This window comes from Podarcis filfolensis, assembly GCF_964270895.1.
Source record: "Podarcis filfolensis genome assembly, chromosome: 15".
Classification (NCBI taxonomy): Eukaryota; Metazoa; Chordata; class Lepidosauria; order Squamata; family Lacertidae; genus Podarcis; species Podarcis filfolensis.
Window position 1 is genome coordinate 20,332,541 of NC_139618.1, and position 25,278 is coordinate 20,357,818.

The 25,278-nt window shown below is 44.4% G+C and overlaps 1 protein-coding gene across 1 annotated transcript in view; it reads left to right on the forward strand.

Moving 5' to 3' along the window:
- Positions 1-1,501: 1,501 nt before the first annotated feature.
- Positions 1,502-25,278, forward strand: part of JAM3 (junctional adhesion molecule 3) — a 40,295-nt gene continuing 16,518 nt past the window's right edge. The window contains exon 1 of the mRNA XM_083589041.1: positions 1,502-1,685. Within this exon, the coding sequence (XP_083445167.1) occupies positions 1,634-1,685 (52 nt within the window). The 5' untranslated portion in view covers positions 1,502-1,633. The remainder of the gene's footprint in view (positions 1,686-25,278) is intronic.

Here is a 25,278-nt window from a genome sequence, read left to right on the forward strand (position 1 = left end):
GGTCTGTTTTCAAGAAATAATGTATTTTGATTTAGAGTCATTTCTCCATAACCTGAGATGTGTGATGATTAGTTCTATTTTTAATCAAGGATAAGCTAAAAGAATGGCACACTGCACATGCTCAAAGTCACTCTTGAGAACTGTTTCTCACATTGCAGGGTTGAAGTGCTACACAGGAAAAAAAATCAGGTTCTATAGGACTCCTGTCCCAAATGGCCATTTGACGCAGTATGTTGTCTTTGATGAGTATCTATTATGAAATGAAACATGAGGAACACATGAAATGTGACTAACCCATAATTTGTAAAAAATATGTGCTTCTTACAGAAAGTCAAGTTTAGATGCAACTCTCCTTCTATTGCTGAATAGAAGCCTGTTACTTATTCTGAGATTGTATAGGTGTTTAATTTAACATTTTACCAACTGCAATACTGGGTCTGTATTTTGGATTACTTATTGGTATTTATTGATTTGTTCTGATTTGTTGCTCTTTTATGGTATGTATTTCTGGACCTCAAGACTTTCAAATTTCAAAAAAGAGTTTACAAAAATAATAAGGTGATAAAGAAAGAAAACAAACAATAAAAAATACAGAGTAGGGAAAAAAAGAAAATAGAAAAGACAGTAAAAAAAAGAGTCCACCTTTCAATGTCTTATTTTTCATTCACTTGTTTCCTCACAGGTGACCTCCTCACAGGTGGTTGGGATGATTAGTTAACACACACACACACACCTGTTGACAGCAACCTGTTTGCAACATCTGAACGGCCTGTTGCAGTATTAAGCTCCTCATTGGAAACACCCTTTGTGTAGAGAAGTGAGATAAAAGTAATTAACTAAACCACATTAAACATCTAATTTCTTCTGAAAAGGGTCCTGTGATGCTCTGGAATAAGTTTTAGGATGATATTCAAACTAATTTTTTACAATTATTAGTTGCTTCCTATGAAGCATCTCAAAGCAATGCCACAATAAAGGACAATGAAACATAGAGGGGGCAACAACCATTTTACATATAAAAACAATTTAAACAATTTCAAGTCAAGTACACAAGCTCTTTTGTGTTATTCTAAATATGCATGTGTGTGATTTATTTTTTAACTCTACACATGCACGATTAATATAAATATCCGTAATAACAAATAGCAAAAGCGCCCTAACCAGTTCTCACAGTCTACTTTCCCTAAGTTCCTGGTCACTTTCTGGGGCGGACCAAGCATCTCTTGTCACCTGGATACTGTTTCGATGGTACCTTCAACCACTCGCTTCGACTCCGTTACTCCCCCGAGACCCCAGGGCCCATGCTCCCAAACTGTTTCCTTGTGGGAGTTGGGGGGGCTTTGGAAGAAACAAACAAACCCATGGAGCTAACCGCCGCATCCATCCTTTCCAGGCTTCTCCTGCCCCTCCGCGCGACTGTAGATGCGGTTGCCGAGGCAACGGAGCCCCAGCATCTCTTGTCTCCTAGCAACCGTTGCCCGAGCAGCCGAGCGCTACTAAGGCGGGCATCTCCCGCTCGCTCCCTCCTTCCCTCCTTCCCTTTCTCTCCTCCCACCCGGCGCTGGGACCTGGCCAGACGGGGAATGCGCAAGCTCCGGCCCGGCCAGGCGGACGGCTTAGTTGCATCCCCATCATGGCGCTCAGGCGGCGGGCGCTCCTTCTCCTGCTGTTGCTTCCCATGTTCCGTGAGTCTCGCCCGGCTGGGGAGCGGGAGAGGTCCGGGGTTTGGAGGCGGCGGGTTGCGCGGGCTTTGCCTAGAGGGACCCCGGTTTTTTTTGCGGGGTGGATAACGGGGCTGAGCGGTTTGCAGCGGGGTGGGGAGATCATACTTCAGCCCCCTCCCCCGCCCATCATTGTTTTCAGCAGCCACGAGTTGGAAATTTGAAGGGGCGGGGGTGCCTGGCTGCTGTGCAAGCAGGGCGGGGGGCATGCGTGAGCTTTGCACCCTTCCCATCATCGAGGAGCGAAGGCTTCCTGGGACAATAGAGGCTATTGAGGGTGGCTTTTGCATTCACAAATGTGTGGCTTGGGGAGGGTTTTTTTTAGGATGGGGGGGATGTTGAGTTTTGCAACGGAGAGGGCAGCAACATTTATTCAAACTAGGAGGGAGGGATGAAAGGGGAAGTTTTAGCCCACTTTTTTAAAGTGGTGAGAGAAAGTCTTTCCCCCCTTTTTTGGTGGTGCTCTGTGCTGATAAGACCGATGTTGATGTCTGTGTGGTATGGAACCTCACAGCAGCCTTGGAGTAAAAGACATTGTACTAACAAAGTATTTAAAAGTGAACGGGGTGTAAGCTTTGGAAACACTTCCGCAGCTGAGAGTCCCCTGTCCCTCCGCATATTTATTACACTTAAAAATGTGTTTATCTATTTAAAGTGTTTTGATCCTGCTTTTCTGCCCCCAAAAGGCTCCCAGAGCTGCTTACAAATGTCAAGGATGAGATAGTCTGCCCTTGGGTTTATAATCTGAAAAACACTGAGACAAAAGCGAAAGGGTTTGGGGGGGGAGGGGGGTTCCCTGCACTTAGAATAAAGTACTAACGAAGATTCTCCCTAGCTTAGTCCATCCCATCCAAGTAAACAGATATCTGAAGAAGTGTGCATGCACACAAAAGCTCATACCAAGTTGATCTCTAAGGTGCTATTGGAAGGATTTTCAAAAAAAAAATTTGACTAGGCAGACCAACAGGCTACCTAGCTGTAGTTATTTTAGGGTTGGGGTAGGGGGTATGATGGAAGTGACTAGACTTTGTTTTAGTACAATACAGGTAGAAAAAAGGAAATTGTGGGTCCCCATTTTTATAAAAGTTACGTGTCCCTTTTAAAAATTGGCATTAGCACTCATTACTCCCATCTGCATGTAATTTTTTTTTATGTGTATTCAAAATATATGCACACACACAAATACCCCAACCCCAAGATTTAATTATAAAATAAGAGGGAAGGCGTGTTTCCCCCCCTCCCCAATCCAATGACTTGTTTTTTGTCTTGGTACCTTTGAAGAATATGACAGTGAACCCCAACCCCCACCCCAATAAGAAATAAGGGAACTTGTTTCCCTAAAACTCTCTCCATAACTCAAGCACCACCCCCACCTTTCCAGAGGATGAGGGAATCAGGAATGTGATGGTTGGCCAGGCAGGCAGAGTTGATACTGGATCCTATTCACTTGGCAACAGAGACACCCTTTGTTCCTGGAGCCCCACGCAAATGTTTGCAGCTTTAATTGCAAAAACATTTGTTAATTCCATTCACGAATGAGTTGGGACTTGCTTGTCGTCTGGCTATTAATAAAGGCCCCAGGGAGGGAGTTGGAGAGTGGCAGTTTGGGGGAGGAGGGGTCTCTCTCAACCATTTGTGTCCTCACCCCCAGACGGACAGACAAAACAGAGATAAATGTGGTGTTTTTAATCCTGCTTCTTACATCGAAATCATTCTGTGTAGGAGGTAATACTTGCCTCCTGTGTAAATTATTGCTTGCGATAACCACACACAAATGTGGATCTTCTCTTGCAACTGGCAGAAAAATACACAATCTCACATAGGTTTCTTTCTACAAAGAAATTTCCCTCTGGAGTGGGCATTTTGAAGGGTAGCTCTCAAAGATCTTCTGATACTACTTTTCCAAACTTTATTTCAGTTTCTACAGTCTATTATGCCTTTGGTCTGGGACAGTAACAACAGTTTAAATAACACATCTGAGCTTATTTGCAAAACAGCTGTGAAATACCAAAATGTGTCTGTTACAGACTGTGGAACAAGTTATAAAAATTCTGACTGATACCAGATTGGCGCATATAGCATTCAGCACTCAGAGTTCTTTACAGAGTGGCATTAAAAGGTTCCTGCCCTAAGCTCTTCACTGTGTGAATTGCAAACATCAGTAAACAGTCAGGCAGTTACTGAACATGGGACCCACATTTGCCATCATTTGAAGATCTTCACTAGCTTTTTTTCTGGACAGAATTAAAGGTGCTAGTTTTAACTGCCCCCATGATCTTCAGATGAAGGGCAGTGTACAAATTTAATAAATAAAAATAAAACCAATACAGCTCTAAATAAATCTAAAACCAGTTTATCTAAACAACTACCTTCTCCCATAAAGCTTGCATTTCGCTAGAATCATCGCTCCTGCCCTGGAGGATATTGGAGACAGAGCATTCCCTGAATCTTCCAATTTTAATTGGAAAAAAGTCTGGGGAGGGGGGGGGTTATCTCTGTGTACGTAAATTAGAATGAGTTGCCTAAGGTAATTTGCAGCAAAATATTTTCAGTTTGCATCAAAACAGTTTCTGATATCACGGTTGTCTAATATTGAATTTGAAGCCTTTCCTTGTCGCTACTGACCTTATGAAATGGGGGGGGGGAATCCATGGAAAAATAAAGGACTGGGGGGGAACCCCTCAATAATTCTATGCCACATTACTGAATCATTTTTAGTTTGTTAATTCTGGAATTTAGGATTCTTTTTTGTTAGCTGCCTTGAAGACTGAATCTGACAAAAAGACAAGAAATGTGGGTCTGTGTGTATTATCTATGTGCATACTATACATGTATGTATTTTAAATAAAACATCTACATTCCCAACAAAGGACAGTGACAGAGAGGAAAGAGAAGATAAGGGATGAATCCAAGAAAATTAATAAATTGAAATAGGTATACTGTATACTAATTTTCTGCTTACCAGTCTAAAAAACCAGTTCACAACAATAAAACAAATAGCACTCTAACAGTGGAATCTTATACATGTCTATTCAGAAGCAAGACCCACTGAGTTCAATGAGTTTTACTTCCAAGTAACTATGCATAAGATTGCAGCCTAAATCACAGTGTGCTATAATAATCAAAACAGCAAAATACAGACCGCAGCAATAAAACAATAAAGTAGCCAACATCATCTAAAAATCTATAGCTGCAGCAGGCCTTTACATAGAAGCTTGATAAAAACAACTGAAATAAATTTAAATACGGACAGCCAGCAAAACCATTAAAAATAATAGGTGAAATAATTATTTTTTAATTAGGATACTAGTGTAGTTACTTACTTTAATGCTAGATTTTTTTTGTTTTTAGATATGCTGTAAGCCACCCAGAGTGGCTGGGGAAACCCAGCCCAGATGGACAGGGTATAAATGAATTATTATTATTATTATTATTAAGGTGGGGGCTCCTGAAGAAGGCACTACGTTTCAGATCTCAATGGATCAGATGAGTTCACATAGAAGAAGGTCCATGCATATGTCAGGCTTTTGGGTTCAGTTTGGGATAGAGATTATGGATTCACAGAAAAAACAGATTTTGAGGAGGGATTTGAGGGAACAGAGAGACATAACCATATACATAACCATCACAACCATATTAAACCATAAAAGCAATCAAGTGGAGGAGGACTTTGTGTCACCGTGTCCAAGAGGAATTCTGGGTTATCAGGCTAGATCTGATGAAGCTGGTTTATATATTTCCTCCCATATGGGGGATCAGCCAGTGTATGCTCCTAATTTCCAGCAGGTTCTGCAAAGCGCTGAACAGAGCCTCAGTTGAATGTCTGCTACCTCTCCCACATTCCATCTTGTGACTAAATGCAGACGCCATCCATGGCTCCAATTGTCACATTCTTTTCCAGCATCTCACCCTTGTTTTATATAGCACCTAGCCAAATTAAGAGTTCTGGAGAACTTGAAAGCTTGCATATATTATTCTGTCACAATTTGGTCAGCCAGACAAAAAAGTACAGCCGTAATGTGGGTTTTGGAATTTTACCTAAATTCTGTCTCTCCTCTGTCAAGATTCTTTAAAAATGTTGAGTACTACTAGAACTACTACATCCTCTACTCCATGGGAGTAAATTTTACTGAATCCGTGAGACTGATCTCCAAGTCAACATGCGCAATGTTCAAAGTGCTTTACTGTTCTTTGCTTCTTTATAACCGCAAGACAGATAATTCAAGCCAAAAAGTGAGTGACTTGCTATAGCCCATTCCATACAACTTCTAAATGAAGTACAGTGGTACCTCGGGTTAAGTACTTACCTAATTCGTTCCAGAGGTCCGTTCTTAACCTGAAACTGTTCTTAACCTGAAGCACCACTTTAGCTAATGGGGCCTCCTGCTGCTGCAACGCCGCCGGAGCACGATTTCTGTTCTCATCCTGAAGCAAAGTTCTTAACCTGAGGTACGATTTCTGGGTTAGCGGAGTCTGTAACCTGAAGCGTATGTAACCTGAAGCGTATGTAACCCGAGGTACCACTGTAGTGATTTATATGGGGTGTCCTATACTTAAAACCAGCTGTTTGGCCACTGCCCTGCACTCCTAATTTCTTATAACCCCACCAACTCTTCAACCTTGGGACAGAATCGTCAGTGAGGATTTGCATCCTATGGTGTGCTAAGATAGTTGAGAGTCATGAAATTCTCCAGAGTCACAAGTGGGTTTTTTGCCTACAAAGGTCTTTTTGTAGCGTTGTAGTAAGGATATCTTGAGAGTCCCTGCAACCACCCCCTTTTTTAAAAAAGTAACATCCAGCTGTCGTTCAAGCAAGCAAATGCTCCAAGCCAGCTGTCTAGGCCCGTGGAAGCTTTTTGTGGGGTTGTAGATTTTAGACTTTCAGACTTCTCAATTGGGAAGGGGGACTTGAATGCCAAGAATGTCATTAGGGCAAGGAGCTGCATGCATCATTAATGTGCAGTAACCAGGGCAGTTGCATGCAAATACAAACTCATCGAGCTGAGCCAAAATTGGGCGTTTCAAATGGCAAGTTCAGTAACATCCTTTAGGCAGGATTTGGTGTTTTTCATCCAGCAGTAAATAACCAGCAACTTCGTCAAACCGTAAGAGAAGCATCTGTGCGTTCCTCTTGCCTGGGTCCACTCTACAGCTGTTGGCAAAGAATGTGTGATACTAGCAAGCTGCCTCTCCCTCTTGACATTTATCGCAACTGTTTTTTGTTGCTCAAATACGCCTCGATTCGTGGAGAGGTGTGTGTAAGTGTGTGCAAACACTGCCCATGTCTCTTTCCTTCTCTGTGCTGAAAGTCAAGTGACCCAGCTATGAACTTTGATTCCTTTCTCTTTTTTTGACCCGTCTTTATTAATATTGCCCAGGATTAATGTTGCATTGTCTGGATGGATACCAGTGGTGGTGGGTTTACCTTGTTGACAATTCCATTGGCGTGCTTATAATTTGAGCTATAAATAAACGCTGCTTTGCTTACAAAACAAAACAAAGTCTGTGAGGTTTTGAAGTATAAATATACTTCTTTCCAATTCCCAAGTTCATTTGGGTCACTTGTGGTTCACTTAAGGCTCTACTGTCCATTTAGCCGTCCCTTTTTCAAGTTTTAAAAGTGGTTTTCAGATTTTCTCTTTTCAAGGCAACTTTCCCCACATCACGTCCCAGTCAGGAGTTTCTCTGGATAGTACTAGAAATCCCCAGTTCTGTTCACAGCTGTCCTTTGTGATGATCCATCAAGGCTATAGGCTGCAGTGTCCTCCTGAGCGGCAAAGGGTTGCCATGAGGGATGTAAGAAGGCAGCAGTTTCCATTCTGACCTGTATTTGTCACAACCGGCGCTGTTTCCCTTTTGGCCTCATCGATCTCATCAAACTAATAGTGCACCTAGAAGGCACCCAACACTGCCAAACCACTGTGTACAGTGGAACCTCGGTTGTTGAATGTAATCCGTTTCGGAAGACCATTCGACTTCTGAAACGTTTGACAACCGAGGTGCAAAGGGCTGTCTGCAATATCCATTGAGAAAATTGAAAAACATGCAGCGGAAGCCATTCGACTTCCGAGGCGTGTTCAAAAACAGAAATGTTTGGCTTCCGAGATGCTCAGAAACCGAGGTACCACTGTATTGGGACAGGTTGGTAACAGTGAACATAAGTTGTTGTAGTCAGTGGTGGGAGAGTGTCTACCATCACTAATCTTCTCGTTGAGTAACCCTTGATACACTGCCAAGCAACACCAACATTCTCTGGAACACGGTTTGAAAAACCACTGGGGTAGAACAATGGTGAGTTGTTTGTACTAACTTTTGCTCTTTAGCAAACCGCATCTCTTCTTTGGCATTCTTTGCAAACCCCCTTTATTTTTGTGCATGTGTGTTGAGGCAGAACTGGATGCTGCTGTAAATTTAGAAGTAATGTTTCACAGCTGATTGCACCCATCCCCACTAATCCAAGGAATGTCAGTGAATCATTCCCACCCCCCCACCCCCACCCCGCAAAGCAGGGGTGAGCTGTAGTGTGGGGTTGGGGTTGGGGGAAGAGATAGGACACTCGATTCCCATAGGCCAGCAAGTGCTGATTCAGAATCCCCCACATCTTCCGTCTTCCCGTTATGCGAAACCATTTGTTGCAAAATGGTTTGGGGTAAACTAAATCTCTCTCTGCCTGAGAAGCTGAACATTTAATGCTGTCTGGAGGCTTGTTTAGAAGTCGCATCCCATAAAAGCTGATGAAGCAAAGACACAAAATTAATTAACGTGGTTCCATTCTCAATCTGTTTCCTCTTCCAGCAGGAAGATTAAAAGCATAAGGCATATTTCTGTTGGAGGGGAAAACAACAACTCCGTGATAGGTTATCCTCAACCCAAACAATCTTCACAAGAGATTGCCGCTACTTGTCTTCACAGATTATGGGTGCCACAGCCGTTTGACCTATCAGACGAGCAAAACAAGTAGAATAGCAAGGGGCTTATTGTAACTGTAATTTAATCATAGGTACATCATTCCATTGAAATAATTACACTATGTATCTTATTTGTTTAAGCCAAAGCCAGCACAAGCACTTCTGGAAAAGACAATGTCAACGCACTATTGCCAAAGTACAACATAGGCCGATAGCAAAATGAGTTGCAGAATACTGAACGAGGATGTACTGATTAATTCAGGCTACTAAGTGGCAAAAATACATCATCTCAGATTTGCCATTCATGTGAAGCTCCTTTTGTTCATTGTGACGGACAAAACACTTCCCATAATGCTTTCTGATTATTATGGTCAAAGCTTCTGAAATATGGGTGATTTGTAGAATGCAGAAGCAGGTGGCAGCTGAGCTTTCAGAGGCATGGAGAGCGGCTTCGGCTGTTCCTTGCTGATCAGGAGGACAAGAAAGCATAAGTTGTCTGTACTTTGTTTCCCTGCTAACTGCAACAGAAATGTATGCCCGAGCATCACTGCTGCCCAGTCAGTGTTCAAAACTCCCATTTTTCTAGGCGCATTTTGCAACAGGGAATATCATTAGCTTGAGCAGTTTCTGAGCTCTGGGCGTGATACTGCGCCTAAGATTTCATATTAAAACTGCAGAGTGAAAGTAAAGGAGGACCTTCTCTGCCCCCCCCCCCCACTTCCAAAAAAGAGAAGTTTTAAACCTATTATTTAGGGAAATCGCCAAAAAAATCAACACTTCTGATACAGGCTGCCATACGCCCGGGGTTTCCTGGACATTTTAGCTGGTTTTCAAAAATTCTGCCTGGATGCCATTTTCGATGGACGAATCCCGGCTATGTTCGGGAAATTCCAGATATGTGGCAGCACTAGCCAAAATATAATTTAGAACATATTTTACTTTGGAAGCCAATGAGGCATTTATGATTTCTGAGTAACAACTAGTCCAATCCACTAGTCAGAGGCCTAGAGAGACCTCTGAGGCCTTTCCTAGTGAACAGATAAGCAGCAGCCTCTGCCTGCCAGGGCTGGATTCTTTGCCCTGTTATGGAGGTAGGCCGAGACCAGCAATTCCTTGTTCAGATGGGCGCTGTTTGCCCTGCTGTAAAGGCTCTACTTCTTGTTGAGAAGTACAAGGTCTGGACACCCCATAAATGCAATTACACCCACCCCCCACATGTGGTGGGGGATAAGTTTGCATAAGCACTCATAAGCATGACCTGCTGCAATTTAGCTTCAGCCTATCTGTGCACCCTGAATGTTGGTGGCCTTGTTTGCAATTACCCATCTTGGTTTACCCTGGTCTCCCTAATCAAGTGTGTCTGGTTTTTTCTCTCTCCCCCTGTCAAAGTACACACCCCTATGAGGAACAGTCGCAGTGGATGCAACCTTTCAGTTTTGAGAAAAGATGAGTAAGACAGGACACGATAGAAGACTATAAAATTCTTCATGGTGTGGAGAAAACGGATAGGGAAAAGTTATTCTCCCTCTCCCATAATGCTAGTACTTGGGGACATCTGGCGAGGCCAAATGTTGGAAGGTTCAGAACAGACAAAGGAATGTACTTCTTAATGCAGCTCATAGTTAAACTATGGAAGTTCCTCACGCGAGAGACAGCGATGACCACCAACTTGGAAGGCTTTGAAAGGAGATTAGACAAATTCATGAAGGATAAAGGCAGTCAGTGGCTACTGGCCACAGTGGCAATGCTGTACCTCCAAGTCGGAAGCAGCAATGCTTCTGAATACCAGTTGCTGGAAGCCACAGGAGCAGAGAGTGCCCTTGTGCTCAGAACCTGCTTGCAGGTTTCTCAGAAGCATCTGGTTGGCCCCTGGGAGAACAGGATGATGGACTGCATGGACCACTGGTCTGATCAAGCAGCCTCTTCTTAATGTTTTCACGTCTTCTATTTGAAGGGATCTCCAGTCAAAGTCTATACAGGAAGACTTCCCAAATATTATTTCCTGCACAGTGACCAAAGGTACTGCAAAACCATCCCTATTGCGAATTTTTTTGGGGAAATACTTCTCTCCTCCCACCTCTAAGGCTGTAGTGTTTCTACACATCTTGCCCGGCTGTTTTTGAGTCCCCAAAGTATAATCCTCCAGAACTTGGAAAAAAAAAAAAAAAGACTGATAGGCTCAGCTTGGGGACATTTAAACAATCAGACATATGGTTACAAGCAGAATTTCTTAAGTCCTGCCAATGGCAGATGTAGGCACAAAGCCCCCACTCCCTAGCTGGGATTTCAATGTCAGGAAATGACAATGCGTGCTGGACGTTCCTTCCTTCTCTTCTCCGGAGCAAATTATTAGTTTGCTTAACAATCACACATTTGGGGGGGGGGGCTTACAATGCAATATTGTAAGGGTCTGCTCGGAGGTGAGTTCCATTTAATTAAATGCGACTTACTCTGCTGTCCAACTGCTGCTCTCTAGGTCTTCAAGCAGGAATCTTTTCCAGTCCTTCCTGGAGAAGTTGGGGGCTGAACCTGGGACCATCCCCATCCAAAACAGATGCTTTGCCACTGAGCTACACCCTGCCTCATGCTGTGTGTGCAGTGTGCTGGCAGCTCATCCACAGCAGTGGTTAAAATTAGCATTTCAAAATAAACACCCCTTTAACATTTGCAAATCAGTAGTGGCTGTTTTTATCCTTCATCTCGGAGAAATGACAACCTTTTCAACATGCATATACGTAATTGCCTCCCAGTCGTTTTCCTCTAAAAGATCTACTGAGTATTATTCTTAGATGTTAGCTATGGCCACATCCCATTATCCGTTCCTTTATTGTGTTTTGCAGCCAAAATCTAGCTACAGTGGTACCTCGGGTTAAGTACTTAATTCGTTTTGGAGGTCCGTACTTAACCTGAAACTGTTCTTAACCTGAAGCACCACTTTAGCTAATGGGGCTTCCTGCTGCCGCTGCGCTGCCGGAGCACAATTTCTGTTCTCATCCTGAAGCAAAGTTCTTAACCTGAAGCACTGGGTTAGCGGAGTCTGTAACCTGAAGCGTATGTAACCTGAAGCATATGTAACCCGAGATACCACTGTATATGGAATGTCCAGATCTAGAGGTAGCAAAAACCTCTGAATACTAGGTGCAGAGACAGCCAATAGGAGAGGGCTGTTGCCTTCCTGTCCTGGTTGTAGGTGTTCAGATATATTTGGCATCTACTGTTCAATACAGAACTGCCACATTTGCACATTACACTAAACCAGAATTACTGGCTTACCCTGGTTTATTGTGAACATGCAACCCAATGGGAGTTGGATGTGTTTAGGCTGGCGAAGAGAAGACTGGAGCTGAACGACAGCCATTTTCAAATATCTGAAAGGCTGTCACATGGAAGAAGGAGCATGCTTGTTTTCTGCTGCTCCAGAAAACAGAAAATGCTTACATCCATTGGGTGTAAACCAGTGGATTCAAATGACAAGAAGTGAGATTTTGACTAAATAGTAGGAAAGACTTTCTGATACCAAGCGCTGTTTGCCAGTGGAACGTACTCCCTTGGAAGGTGGTAGTTTTTAAACAAGCATTGGATGACCGTCTGCCTGGGATTGTTTAGCTGTGATTCCTGCATTGCAGGGGTTGGATTAGATGGCCTTTGGGGTGCCCTCCAGCCCTATGATTCCATGAAATCATACCCACTTTGCTGCTTAGAATGAGCAAGAGAAACAAAACCAGAAGTTGCAGTTAAGTTTGGCTTCCTGTCACATCTGGACCTGATGTCATGATTTGCTTCTCCCCATCAAGCTAGGATTTGTAAGCCAATAAAAAACCGTGGCTCAAGGCTGGCTGGCGATCCTTCCTGACTTGTTAAAGGAATAACAAAATGTGAACATCATAGTGACTCTATCTTAAATGCAGTTTCCTGGTTTATTTCTCCTGCTTGTGCTGGGGAGAAAAAAAGGAACGATTGGACTATGTATACAACCGTAGTGCTCATTTACTAGTGATGTGTGAGGGGTTTTTTTGGAAAATCTTCCATTGTTCATATTTAAGAACATGCAAATCATTGAAAATTGTTGGCACACCAATATATTTTAGCAACCTGAAGAATTGTGCATACACGCTGCCTCACATCCTTCTTGTGATAATCACCTGGGGGAAAAACCATGAATTACAGCTTTGGAAATGTTAATCTTTCCTAATAATTGTATTTGTAATTGACAGCCATTCATTGTTATGAATTAACTTAAGACATAGCAAATCTTCTGTGTCAAAATTCAAGCAATGGAAAATTTTCTTCCCCAAATCAGTCATTCACAAGAAGCCAGCAACCCTGACTTATCGCATGATGTGTGAACATACCCATTGATGGACTTTGGTCTGATTCATCAAGGCAGTTCTTACATTTGTGACCTGCGATGTGTGAACAAACAGTTTTTTTTAGTGTAATATTTCATGTGGGTAGGTGTGGTTTTCTTTTATTTTCCATAATAATGCATTGGCCTCTCATTATCTCTTGCAAAAGATCAGATTTCTGAAATAATTTCCCATCCTGGAACAGAGGAGTGGTGGCATAAAACTAATTATATTTTATTTGCCTCTCTTAAAATAAAAAGAGCACCAGAATATATATATCTATCCTCTAGGCAGACAGGTATTTTAAAATTAACAAAGCTGTATTTATATATAACAGAGCAAGTTTAGCCTGGGGAAAGATTTCATAGCTGGGTTGTCAACTCTAGGAAACAAGGCCTTGATCCTGCAGGTGCTTAAGAACATATGCCACAGTTAGTCATACAAGTTAATCTCAAAGGGGAACTATTCACTTAAGACTCACAGATTACCCCAAGACATCAGGCATGCAGATGAAGGTGAGGAGCATCTTGTGCTTAATTTCTGCATTCTGGGATGCTGCTGTAGTAACAAATAAAATTTTAGCGACTGTGGACATTTATTTGTTATACAGGCGGTCCCCCCCCCCTTATGCACAACCGACTCACGCACAGCTGCATATACGTGTGGCGCCAGGAAGTAAACAAATTGATAGATTCAAACCAGGAAATGGCTGGAGACAGCTGGAGAGTCTTCATGGCTCATGAGGAGACCCTCCCTGTAGCCTTAGGACTTCAGTGAGGGCAAAGGAAGCCGCAGAGAGACTGGAGGTACAGCAGGGCTTTGTTTAGGCTGCTCAGCCTCCCTGCCTAGCAGCTGGCATGTGGGGTAGCGCAGCAGCAGCCTCTTTTCTGTGAGTCCTCCAGCCAGCCCCAGATCTTCAACTCTAGAGAGTTGTGTGGAGAGAAAGTTGGAGAGCAGGAGGAAAATGGTGTTTTGGAGGCTTTTTAGAGGGTGTTCCCCACTTACACGGTTTTTGTTTATGCATGTGGGGCCTCAGAACGTAACCCTCACTATTCTCAAGCAAACGGAGCAGCAGAGGGAACTAGTGAAGACTGCAAGGACTTGTTTCGGGTCATGGTGACCCACATATATTGCTCTTTTAAATTACAGGCCAACACCACTGATAACCATAAAACACTAATGGGAAAACAAATTGGAAGATCAATTTCAACTCTGGGGCAAATCCAGGGGTTTTTTCCCCCAGCCAGAACTCACTGGAACTCAGTTCTAGCACCTCTCAGGTAGGTGCCATTGCTATTTTAAGAGAGAAAAATGAGACATTTATGGTGAGTTTTGGCACCTCTTTTTTCTAGAAAAATACCAGTAGCACTGAATATTATTCCCAAGTGGCCTGACCTGGAAAATGTTGCCTCTTCAACTTTACCAAGCCAAATCAAAAACCTCTACCTCTTAAACAGTTGGAAGAGTAACCCTAAGGGCTTTTATACCCATGGTAGCTATGGCCTTCTGTTCTTTTGAAAAAAATAGTTGGGCTTTAGGTGGTCTGAGAACAGAAAATCCACAATAGCAATGACCGAATGACGGTGTTTTGTCAGGGATGATGGACACCATGCGATCCTCCCAACTCCCATCAGCACCAGCCAGCCTGGCCAGCGGTCAGAACTGATGGGAACTGAAGGACAATAGCAGATGGAGGGTCGCAGGTTCTGCATCCTGGAGTCACCAAAAAAAGAAAGGAAGGTGAACGGCGGATAGCAATCCCACTAGAGTGGAAGCACCTTAGCTGCCGCTGGACTTAATTTTATTGAGGTGAAATCGGGAGTTTTCCCTGCTCCTATTCTGCTCTTGTTTTAAGGGAGGCAACAGAAGTTCTTCTCTAGCTTGCTGACTGGTATGTCCTTTAAGCCTTCCGTGGCCCAGGCCCTTTGTAATCCTTCCAGATGGAGGCTGTTTATCTTCGGAAAGCCTTGACTTTACAATGTAATGCTTTCATTCTGCCATCAAGGAGGTGTAGAGGAATACCAGACTAGATTATCTCACTTGGCTGCTGAGGTAGCCTTCTATGCGTTGCCTGCCTGGGGCCAGAGCGTGCCTCCCTTCTGTGGGTGTGTTGTGCATGACTCTCTATGCGTGTTTGACGCTGGTTGCTAACGTGTTCCTCTCCTCTCTCTATAAAGGCTCTTCTGATATGCCAGACTCAAGGCCAGCTGTCCTCACCCAAAGTCCCAGCGTGATTTAATAAGTTTCTCTCCCACTTGGGGTTGGGAGAAGGGGGGTGGATAAGCCCTTTGAAGTTTTCTTAAAAGAAGGGGGGGAGCTGGAGAATTTTTTTAAAAAAATAAAACGCACACACTTCTGCTTTTCTGTGTCTGGTACAGAACACTTTGTACTGCATTCCCTCAAGCTGCGATTTGGTATCTGTGGGCTACTTTTTCACCGTTCTTCCTACTCTAGACTTCTTTGCTTGTGGTTTGGTTACTAGCCCTGAGATAAGCAAGGGGTGGGTGCGAAGCATTACAAAAACCCCTTACTTATTCCTCTCTGCCAGATGGCCTCTTAACCAGAGAGGCCATCCTTATTTTATTTAAAGTATGCGTACACCGTATTTCAGTCTAAAACCAGCAACACCATAAGGGGGAAATGGGAACATAGAAAGCTGCCAGACCATTGGTCCATTTTGCCCAGTATTGTGTTCACTGACTAGTAGCAGCTCCCCAGGGTTTCAGTGCTACCTGGAGATGCTGCCAGGGCCCAAACCTGGGACCATCAGCGTGCGCCACTGAGCTGCAGCCCTTGTCGCAAGCAAAATAGGAAGTTGCCTTCATACAAAGTCTGTTTGCTTATCCATCTAACTCAGAATTATGTAAATTGGCAGGCAGGCTTTCTAGGGCTTCATAGCCTTTCCCAGCCCTACCTGGGGAATAGTAATAATAATAATAATAATAATAATAATAATAATAATAATAATAATTAAAAAATATTATTATTATTTTATTTGTACCCCACCCATCTGACTGGGTTTCCTCAGCCATTCTGGGCTGTTTCCAACAGATATAAGAACACAACAAAACATCGAACATTAAACACTTCCCTATACAGGGCTGCCTCCAGATGTCTTCTCAAAGTTGTGTAGTTACTTATCTCATTGACTTCTCCGATGGGCAGCTGGTGGGTGGCTAAGAGAAAGACACCCGGCATAGAGCAGTGATTCCTTGAGTCATTGCATTGTTTCTGTATAATGGAGCCTCACAGCATCCCCTGCGAAAGGAAGATGGTGGAATGTTGCTACCTAACTGCGTCGCTTAATTCCACCACCACTACCCCTTTGCTGTTTGACTGCAATATTCCCACCCCTTTCTTAACTGGGCTCCTGTACTTTTGAACAGCTGCCTGACTGGGAGAAAGGCAGCAGCTGAAACATTCCCATCGCACCATCTGCATTCTGGAGATGGTTATTTTTTCAAAATAAAGACTTGCCCCATCACCCACTTTCATATTTTCCCATGAGCAATGGAATGTAGGATCTGCTGCTAAATCCTCTGTGGCAGCCCCTTGCTACTCCTTCAATGCCCTGCCCTGCTTTGTGCCACCTAACCCCAAATTTCCCTTTTATTTCCCCAGATACGGCCAGTAGCTGCATTGCACTGGCGTGCAGTTATTTTATGTAGTGAGAATGCAGCTGTTTTGACATAATTTCTGTGTTAGTGCTAGGAGGAACTCCTGCTCCAGCGAAGGAAGGGTTGCCAACATTTTCCTAGCTCTTCAGCTTGGTTTTTAACAGCAACATAGAAGTTTATAGAACAAAGCTTTTCCTGGCATGAGGATAAAATAATAAGGAAAGCTTAAAGTTCCTTAATTTTTGTGTGTTGAGCGAGTGTTGAAGGCCCTGGAACTGGAACAGTTAAAACCTGGCAGCCCTTTCTTACCCGCAAACTCGCTAAATGGCCTTGAGTAAGCCATGATCAACCTCCTCCCTTTTGCAATGTGGAGATCATAATACTAGTTTGTATATTACAGGGTTGTTCTGCAGATTGCTTGAGAGAAAGTATGTGAAGTGCTTTGGCACCTTGAAACATAACTGCTATTATAATTTTGGGGGGAGAAAGAAGGGAGGGGATGAGAACTACTACCTTGGTGGGCCTAAAGAAGGCGCCCAGGCACAATTGAATTAGCGCTAATCAAGTTGGGCTCCTTGGCCATATGACCTGCTGAGCTGTCCTGCTATTCCAGGTCAGGTGCCCTGATTGTACCGCGAGTGCCGTGGAGCCGGCCTTGGGCATCTTAAGGGCAGGTCGGTTCTCATTAGCTCCTCATAATTAGATTGAGCTTCCCAGATCTGCTCGCTTTCCTAGGAGGGCTCCAAGTAGAGGAGAGCTCCGACATGTGACAGGCCATCGGAAGGAGAGGACGTCCCTTGCCAGATGAGCTCATGCATTATTCACATGGCCTGCTTCGCCCATTTCACTTTGGAGTGCATCTTTGGTGATGCCCACAGTGGATTCTGTCCAGTAGCATCTGAGCTCAGACTGTTTGGAATGTCATCTTCCATATGGGACAGAGATCGCTCAGTGGAGCAGAAGTGAGAATGTTGGCACGTGCCACTTCTCACCATGGAGAGCTGCACTCATCAGAAAAGCTGAGCCTGCCCAAACAATGCCTTCTCGTTGATCTTGTTGTCAGAGAACCCATACAGACAATCGATCTGGTTACCTCCGGGGTTAACTTGGTTGTCTGAATCACCACCCTGAATGTTACCCCACAGCAGGTGCAGCCGTGTGGCAGAACTTGTGGTGAAATGTTCTTCTTTATGAGGCCCAAGAGGGCTGTGATTCCCCACACAGTGCACGTTGCCATCTCCATAAAACCGCTAAACTCTCTCACACCACCCTGTGAGGCGGAAGTGACGTTATGATCCGACGCCAGATAGAAGGCCCCATTGTTGTCCTTAGTTCCTTGGCCAAGGGAGATGTGGCATAAGGGCATCCCTTTGTGTTAGATTGCAGAAAACGCCGCAAAGAAGGACATGCCGGTCCTTCAAGCCTCGCAGCTGCGGAGGCTGCAAAGGAAACCGAAAGGGAGAGGTGCCCACATTCCCAGCTGCGTGCATCTCTGCCGTCAAAGACAGATGTCAAATATTGCGTGGTGATTTCACACGGTCGAGACCTCTGCTGAACTTGATGCTGTGAGAGAGAGCAAGGGCAGGCCCAGCCCTGTCAAAGCGATCGCTCCCAGCGTGGACTGCAAACAAGGCTTTGACCGTGCTGCATTGTCTTGTTATTTTATTTTATTTTATTTTATTAATTTTATTTTATTTTATTAAAACAGTCATATCCAACACGTTTTATAGAACACAGTCCTATAAAATTATGCAAGGAATGAAGGAAGTGAATTGAGAATAGTTTTTCTCCCTTTCTCGTAGCACTGAAACTCAATGGACATCCAGTGAAGATGAAAGTTGGACGATTCAGGATGGATCAAAGAAATAATAATAATAATAATAATAATAATAATAATAATAATAATAATTTATTATTTATACCCTGCCCATCTGGCTGGGTTTCCCCAGCTACTCTGGGCGGCTTCCAACAGAACACTAAAATACAATAACCTATTAAACATTAAAAGCTTCCCTAAACAGGGCTGCCGTCAGATGTCTTCTAAAAGTTTGGTAGTTATTTTTCTCTTTGACATCTGGTGGGAGGGCGTTCCACAGGGCGGGTGCCACTACCGAGAAGGCCCTCTGCCTGGTTCCCTGTAACTTGGCTTCTCGTAGCAAGGGAACCGCCAGAAGGCCCTTGGCGCTGGACCTCAGTTTCCGGGCAGAACGATGGAGGTGGAGACGCTTCAAGCTCCCATGGGAAGCAGTGATGGCCACCAACTTGGATGGCTTTAAAAGGGGATGAGACAAATGTCACGAAGGCGAAGGATGTCAATGGCTACTAGCCACAGTAGCTATTCTCTGCCTCCTGCCTCCTCAATTGGAGGCAGCATTGCTTCTGAAGACCAGTTGCTGGAAACGATGTGAGAGGACTCTTGTGCTCTGGTCCTGCTTGCAGGTTTTGCCACAGGCATCTGGTTGGCCGCTGTGAGAACAAGATGCTGTTTACAAGCCTCCATAGCTGTGATGCACACAGCAGGGAGGGAGGCCTCTGTGCCAAAACCACTGTTGCTGTTCGTGGGGAGTTGAAGAGTCCTTTGTGCCACTTCAGTTTGTGTGAGAATGACTCAGTTGGCAGCTGTGTCTGCTCTTCAGCTGTCCTGAGGAAGGCTGCAACTTAGTGCTTTGTATGCAGGAAGTCCCAGGTTTGATCTCTGGCATCTCCAGAGATCCAGTGTGATGTAGTGGTTAAAGTCCTGGGAGACCAGAGCTCAGATCTCCACTCTGGCCACGAAGCTCAGCGGGTGACCTTGGGTCAGTCACTGTCTCTCGGCCTAACTTACGTCACAGGGTTGTTGTGGGGATTAAATGAGGAGGGAGGGACCACGTACATCGCCTTGAGGTCCTTGGAGAAAAAGGTGCAATGCAATGCAATAAATTAATAAGATAGGAATGGGAAGGTCCCTTGCCTGAAATCCTGGAGGGCTGCTGCCAGTCAGTGTTGGCAGTACTGTTCTAGATAGATCAGTGGTCTTGCTCAGTATAATTCAGTTTCCTACGATCCCTTTACAATTCAAAACGTGGCCAGGTTAATAATGAGTTGCTGACTGGGGTTATGCATGCATTTAGAATTAACTGTCAAATAAACGTGATCAAATCGCTGATGTGGATTTGCTGAAATGCCCTTTGCTCACAATGAAGGAATGACGGCACCTCAACATTTGAGGCCGAACCATGAATGCAGGGGTAGTTTTGCTTCATCCCAGGGCGCGAGCCGAGTGACTGTGGGAAAAGGGGGCCTCTGACAGTGATAACATAAGGAACACTTGGCACATTTGGAAAACACTAGGCTAAAAATAGCAGGAGAGAGCAAGGGGACAAGGAGCTTGAGGATTTGGAAGAATTTGTCTCCATTGCTAAATGCTCTGTTTTGACTTCGCTTTGGTGAGGCAGTTTTTAACTCCTTTCATGCTAGACTAATTATGGGATTTCTGGCAGGGAACACAGCCCTAATATAGGAGTGTCAGGCGGGGTGGGGTCCACAACTGAGTAGGAAATACTTTTCATTTTCCCAAGTTCTTTCCGTTTGAAAGCTCTTTTTGTTTCCTAACAATTTCTTTTCCTGCTGTTGATGTTCCTATCATAGATTATTCTGATGGATTTCTGGTTCTTGGCATGAATATCTGATTTGTAATATTTTCCAGACAACAAAAGAGCCCAGAAAAGATCTTTGCATGCGTGTGTGTGTGTGCGCGCACACACACACACACACACTACAGCCCTTCCTCTTCCCTTCAATATGATTTTGTACAGTGGTACCTCAGGTTACGTACGCTTCAGGTTACATACACTTCAGGTTACAGACTCCGCTGACCCAGAAATAGTACCTCGGGTTAAGAACTTTGCTTCAGGATGAGAACAGAAATTGTGCTCCGGCGCTGCAATGGCAGCAGGAGGCCCCATTAGCTAAAGTGGTGCTTCAGGTTAAGAACAGTTTCAAGTTAAGAATGGACCTCCAGAACGAATTAAGTTCTTAACCCGAGGTACCACTGTATTTGCGGGAGGCTTGGGGGAGGGGCATGTAATTTTGCAGTGCAAACCCCAAGACCTGTGTTTTTTACCACCTCACGTGAGAATGGGCCAGCTTTGATTCCCACACTACAAAATGTGTATGTGCATGTGTGCACAGTTATTTGAACATGATTAATGCCAGTGAGTATTGCCACTCTTGATTTAAAGTAATAATAATGCTGCGGACTCTGGGTAAACTTACCTTTGGTAGCCTTACCTGTAGGGGGTGGCAGCTTTACTAATGCACCAGAGTGATGCTAGGACAGGGACATTGTGGGAAATGGAAAGGTGGCTAGACCCAGCTGCCTCACGCTGATTGGATTTAAGGGTTAGAAAAAAGTAACGAGAGGGGGGCTTGGGGCAGGCATTGGCAGATGCCCAAGAATGCTGACCCCTTTAAGCTTTGCATCTTGTATCTTACCCCAGAGAGGGAGAAGTTGCAGTCTTGCAGTCCGACACTGACTGACACTTTGCGATTCCATCATTGTGATGGGTAGAAAAAGGGATGCAGAAGGTTAGTACGCATAGGAATTGGGGATTAAACGTTGACATTTTAGTCCTTCGTTATTGCTTGGAACTCAGGCACACACTAAAGAATATTGAAAAGCCAGAAGTGTACAGGATCATTGTCCTTGAACTGAAGACATTCCGCTTTCGCATTTTGCTGTGTGTGAGAGAGTTTATCCTGCGAAGTGCTGGCCCAGGCAGGAATGCATTTTGCCCATATGAGCTGAAGCAGACTAATGACATCTTTTGCAGTTTATAATGGATAAAACTTCCAAAATCCGCAACTGGTCAAGAAAACATCGCCCAACTGTTGATTTTGGGTTTTTCCCCCCTTATGGGACAACATGGCTACATTTGCTTTTTATAGTTCACACTTGATTTCTCTGTCCTTCATGATGCATTTGGTGATTGGCAGATGAATGCATAAGCTACCTTAATCGAAAAGCCTTGCTTAGAAGGTAACATGAAAGTTTCGTTTCGTTTATGGTGTTTGAACTGTGATGGCCGATGGTATGTTGGATTGCAATCGCAAGACTGGGGGTGGGGTGGGGATATTGATTCCAGGACGTGTTTTTTTCAGAGCAGGAGTGATTATGTGACCTATCAGAGCATCTTCTGGAATATCGGGATGATTTACAGACTTTCTGGGCCCTGGAAAATGAGTGAGGTGATAATGAGACTTTCAAGTTTTACTGTTATTTGTGAGATGAGCATAGAACACATTGGGAGAATGGAGAAAATAGTAATCGGAGGCTGTACATTTATTTCCTTTTGTGCTGCCAACTTAAATAGTAACAGTCTTTGCAAGATGGTTTGCATTTCCAATTAAAAGCTAAAGGTTACATTTGAAGCTCCATGTGCTTTTTCAAGTTGAACCTATGGCAGCCCAGAAGTAAGCACCATTGTGTTTTAAATTGCAGTCTACTGACCCTAATAAACTGGATATTGTGCTATGTGCTGCTGTGCTTTGGGTGTGTATCTTGTTTGTGTGCATGCATCAACATATCAGCACATCTGCCTAATTTTTTTTGGACTCTCTTTAGCAGCCTGGCTGTGGGGGCTGGCATGATGAGCACTTGGAAATTTACAACTACACCACAGGGATGGCATGTTTACATATACAAGGTACCACTGGATGTTGCAAACCACAAGGAATTGACATGTATGTGTGTGAACCAGCAAAAAGGGTGGAGGGAAAAGTGCCACCATTATCTTTGTTTTTTCCCCCTCTAGGTTTTTCACTGGCTGGGGGTCTGAAGAGTGAAAGAAGCCCCTCCCCAAATATCCGCCCCCCCCCCTGCAGATTTCCACCAAGAGCTACTAGCCCCGTTTCAGATCCTGTTAGGTGTGACCCAAAACTGATACTCATCTGGTCAATTTCTCTTGCATGTAATTGGAATTTTCCTTTCTCCTGATCCTAGCTGTTCAGACCCCCCCCCCAGTACAAAAAGAAACCAGTGAGCCCAGTTGGGGGGATGCTGTGTTTGCATGTGAGAAAACTAAACAAAGCTGGGGGGAAATCCATTGTCTCCCTTGATGTTTCCGGCCCCTGACCCTTATTGTTGCCATCTGCCCAATCCCTCCTGCTTCCCATCAGCAACCCTAGTGCATGGGTGGGGGAGGAAAGGAGGCAGGAGCATTAACAAAATAAAAAAAAGCAAAAAAAGGAGGGTGGACAGTACAAGATATGCTGATAGAGGAGTTTCTGCTTGCAAAAGGAGAGTCAGATGAGGCTGGTGTAGCGCCTGTTGCCCGCATGCCTTGCTAATGAGCTTTCAGAGCATCTGGCCAGCTGTAGTTGGAGATCTAACCTGGTGGGTTCAGCAAGGCAGTTTTTTGGTGTTTTTTTACATATGTATGTGAAAAGGGAAGGATGGGAGAAGGAGCAGAGGAGGATGCCACAACAAACTTTTTGCTCATTGCTTGGCAGGTTCTTGCCCTCTCTTGTTGCATGCGTGTCTTGCCACCTGTTGACAGGTTTTTGTTTTTTCAATTGTTTGGCAGGGCCCTGTGGGGTCCTTGCCTCCATCACAAGCAAGCAGAGAGAAACGCGTGCCTCTGATTGTGTCCTGCTGCTGTGTGTGGGTGGTAAAAATAAAAATCTTGCAAGTGTGGGTGTCCTGTAATTGCAGCAAAGATGGATGGGGTGTTTTCTTGAAGCCGCTGGGCTGTAGTGGAAGGGTGGGCTTTTTATAACTCCTTATCAGTGTACAGAGTGACTGCCTGTTTCCTATGTGGTTCTTCATTTGTAAGCGGTAGTCCTTTGCTCTTGCTGAGCAAGGGGTGATTCAGTCCATAGTGAGAATTTTAAATTTTTGTATTACATTAATTTATGTATTGCATCTTATCTTGCAAGGTGGGTCCCCCAACTTTTATCCTTGCCACGACCCTGAGCAAGGGATCCACCCTGTAATCTTTGCAGTGCACCAATACCTAGATGGGATCTGGTATGAGGGGCTGCAACACACTTATTATTTGCTGGGTGCTGTCAGTACTAAGCTTAGATAGTACGTCTGGGAGGCAGGTAAGAGCTGGCCTGCTCAACAGTGTAGAGTAATTGAATTTCAAATGTAGTGCCATGCAAGAGCTGGTTCAAAAACTGTTGCGTTCTGGGCATAGCTGTCAACTTTCAAATTTGAAAATAAGGGATCAGCAGCCTCACCTGTCCCGAGGACAGTCTATGGGATATCTAACAATCCGGGATAGCAGCGGGAAACAGCGCTGGAATAAAGGAATTTCCCGCAAAAAAAGGGAAGGTTGACAGCTATGGTTCTGGGGTGGATCCAGGCAGAAAGGGACAAGTCTGTGTTCTCACGCCAGTGCTTTCAATGCCACAGGGCAGTTGTTGGAGCAAGCCGCCGCAAAAAACCTCGATGCCCATGTGTGTCCAGTTTGACACTGCCTGGATGCCTTGATTTGTATCACTTACTCTCTCTGAAAGGCGCTTGCGCTGCCTACAGAGCAGCAGCCAAAAGAGCAATGAGCTGCACTATGTCCAGTGATCCTGTGACTCTGTCACACTTTGGGTGTGCTCTAAACTGAAGCAACCGGGGATCGAGCAGCGCTAGACTCCCTTGCCTTAGAGGTTCTCAGGTTGCGCTAGGTAAGGCTTTGGGTGTTCTGCAGTAGTGGCTCTTCACTCCATCCTCACAGCTATTGGACAACGAATATATTATTACCAGAGGATAAGTCATATTGGACTGTTCGTGGCAAAAATAAAGAAGAGACTTGTGGCGTTTGAAAGGTGCAGGCAGGCAGACAGAGCCAGAGAAGGTGCTTGCCCACAACCTTCTCAGGCTCCATCTGTCTGTCTTTCTGCACCTTTGTCATCTGCAGGCTATTTGAGCTGGCGCAATGCATTGCCAGTTCAAATTGTCTGACAACCAGTATCACGATCTGAACGCCATACCAGATTCAGACAATTTATCAAGACATCGACCCACCTAATTTACCTCACAAGGGTATTGTGCAAATAAATAGAGGGGAGGAGGGGAAAGATACCCAACTAGGCTGCCTTGAGCTTCTTAGGAGGAAATGCCGGACACAAATAAATCTCCTGCCCCCTTGCCGGGATTTCACCACAGATTCACCACCAGAGTTGGCAAGTTGCTCAAGCTCTCCAAAAAGCACTAGGCAACTCTTTAGGTCAGAAAAGCAAGTGTTTGCTTGGCAGCCTCACTCCGGGAGAGGACATGTGGAATACAGTGAGCAAAACTGCCTCTCTCCTTGCCCGGTCTCTGTGGTGACATCTTTGTAAAAATGTCAGGAGGAGTTCAGAGGGATTTTCCTCTGCTTACTCTGGGGCTTCTTTTCAGCGAGTTGCTTTAATGCCTTGGATTTTTGCTGGGATTAGCGAGATGTATTTACCTCAGAAGGGGGAGGAAAGTGAGGGTATAAAAAAAGACAGATTCTCTTAAGTCGTAGATTGGAATCAAAGCTGGAGGAATGAAAGGAGCTTCTGTGTGGCCTGGAGCCTGTTTTTGAAGTGCTGAGCCTACAGTAATACAGTGCTGGCTGCCTTCTTTGCTTCCATCTTCTAATTCATTCCCCCCCCCCATTTGTTACATTTACATCCTACTTCTACCACGATGGAACAAAAGGGTGGTATACTTGGGGTTCCTAGATAA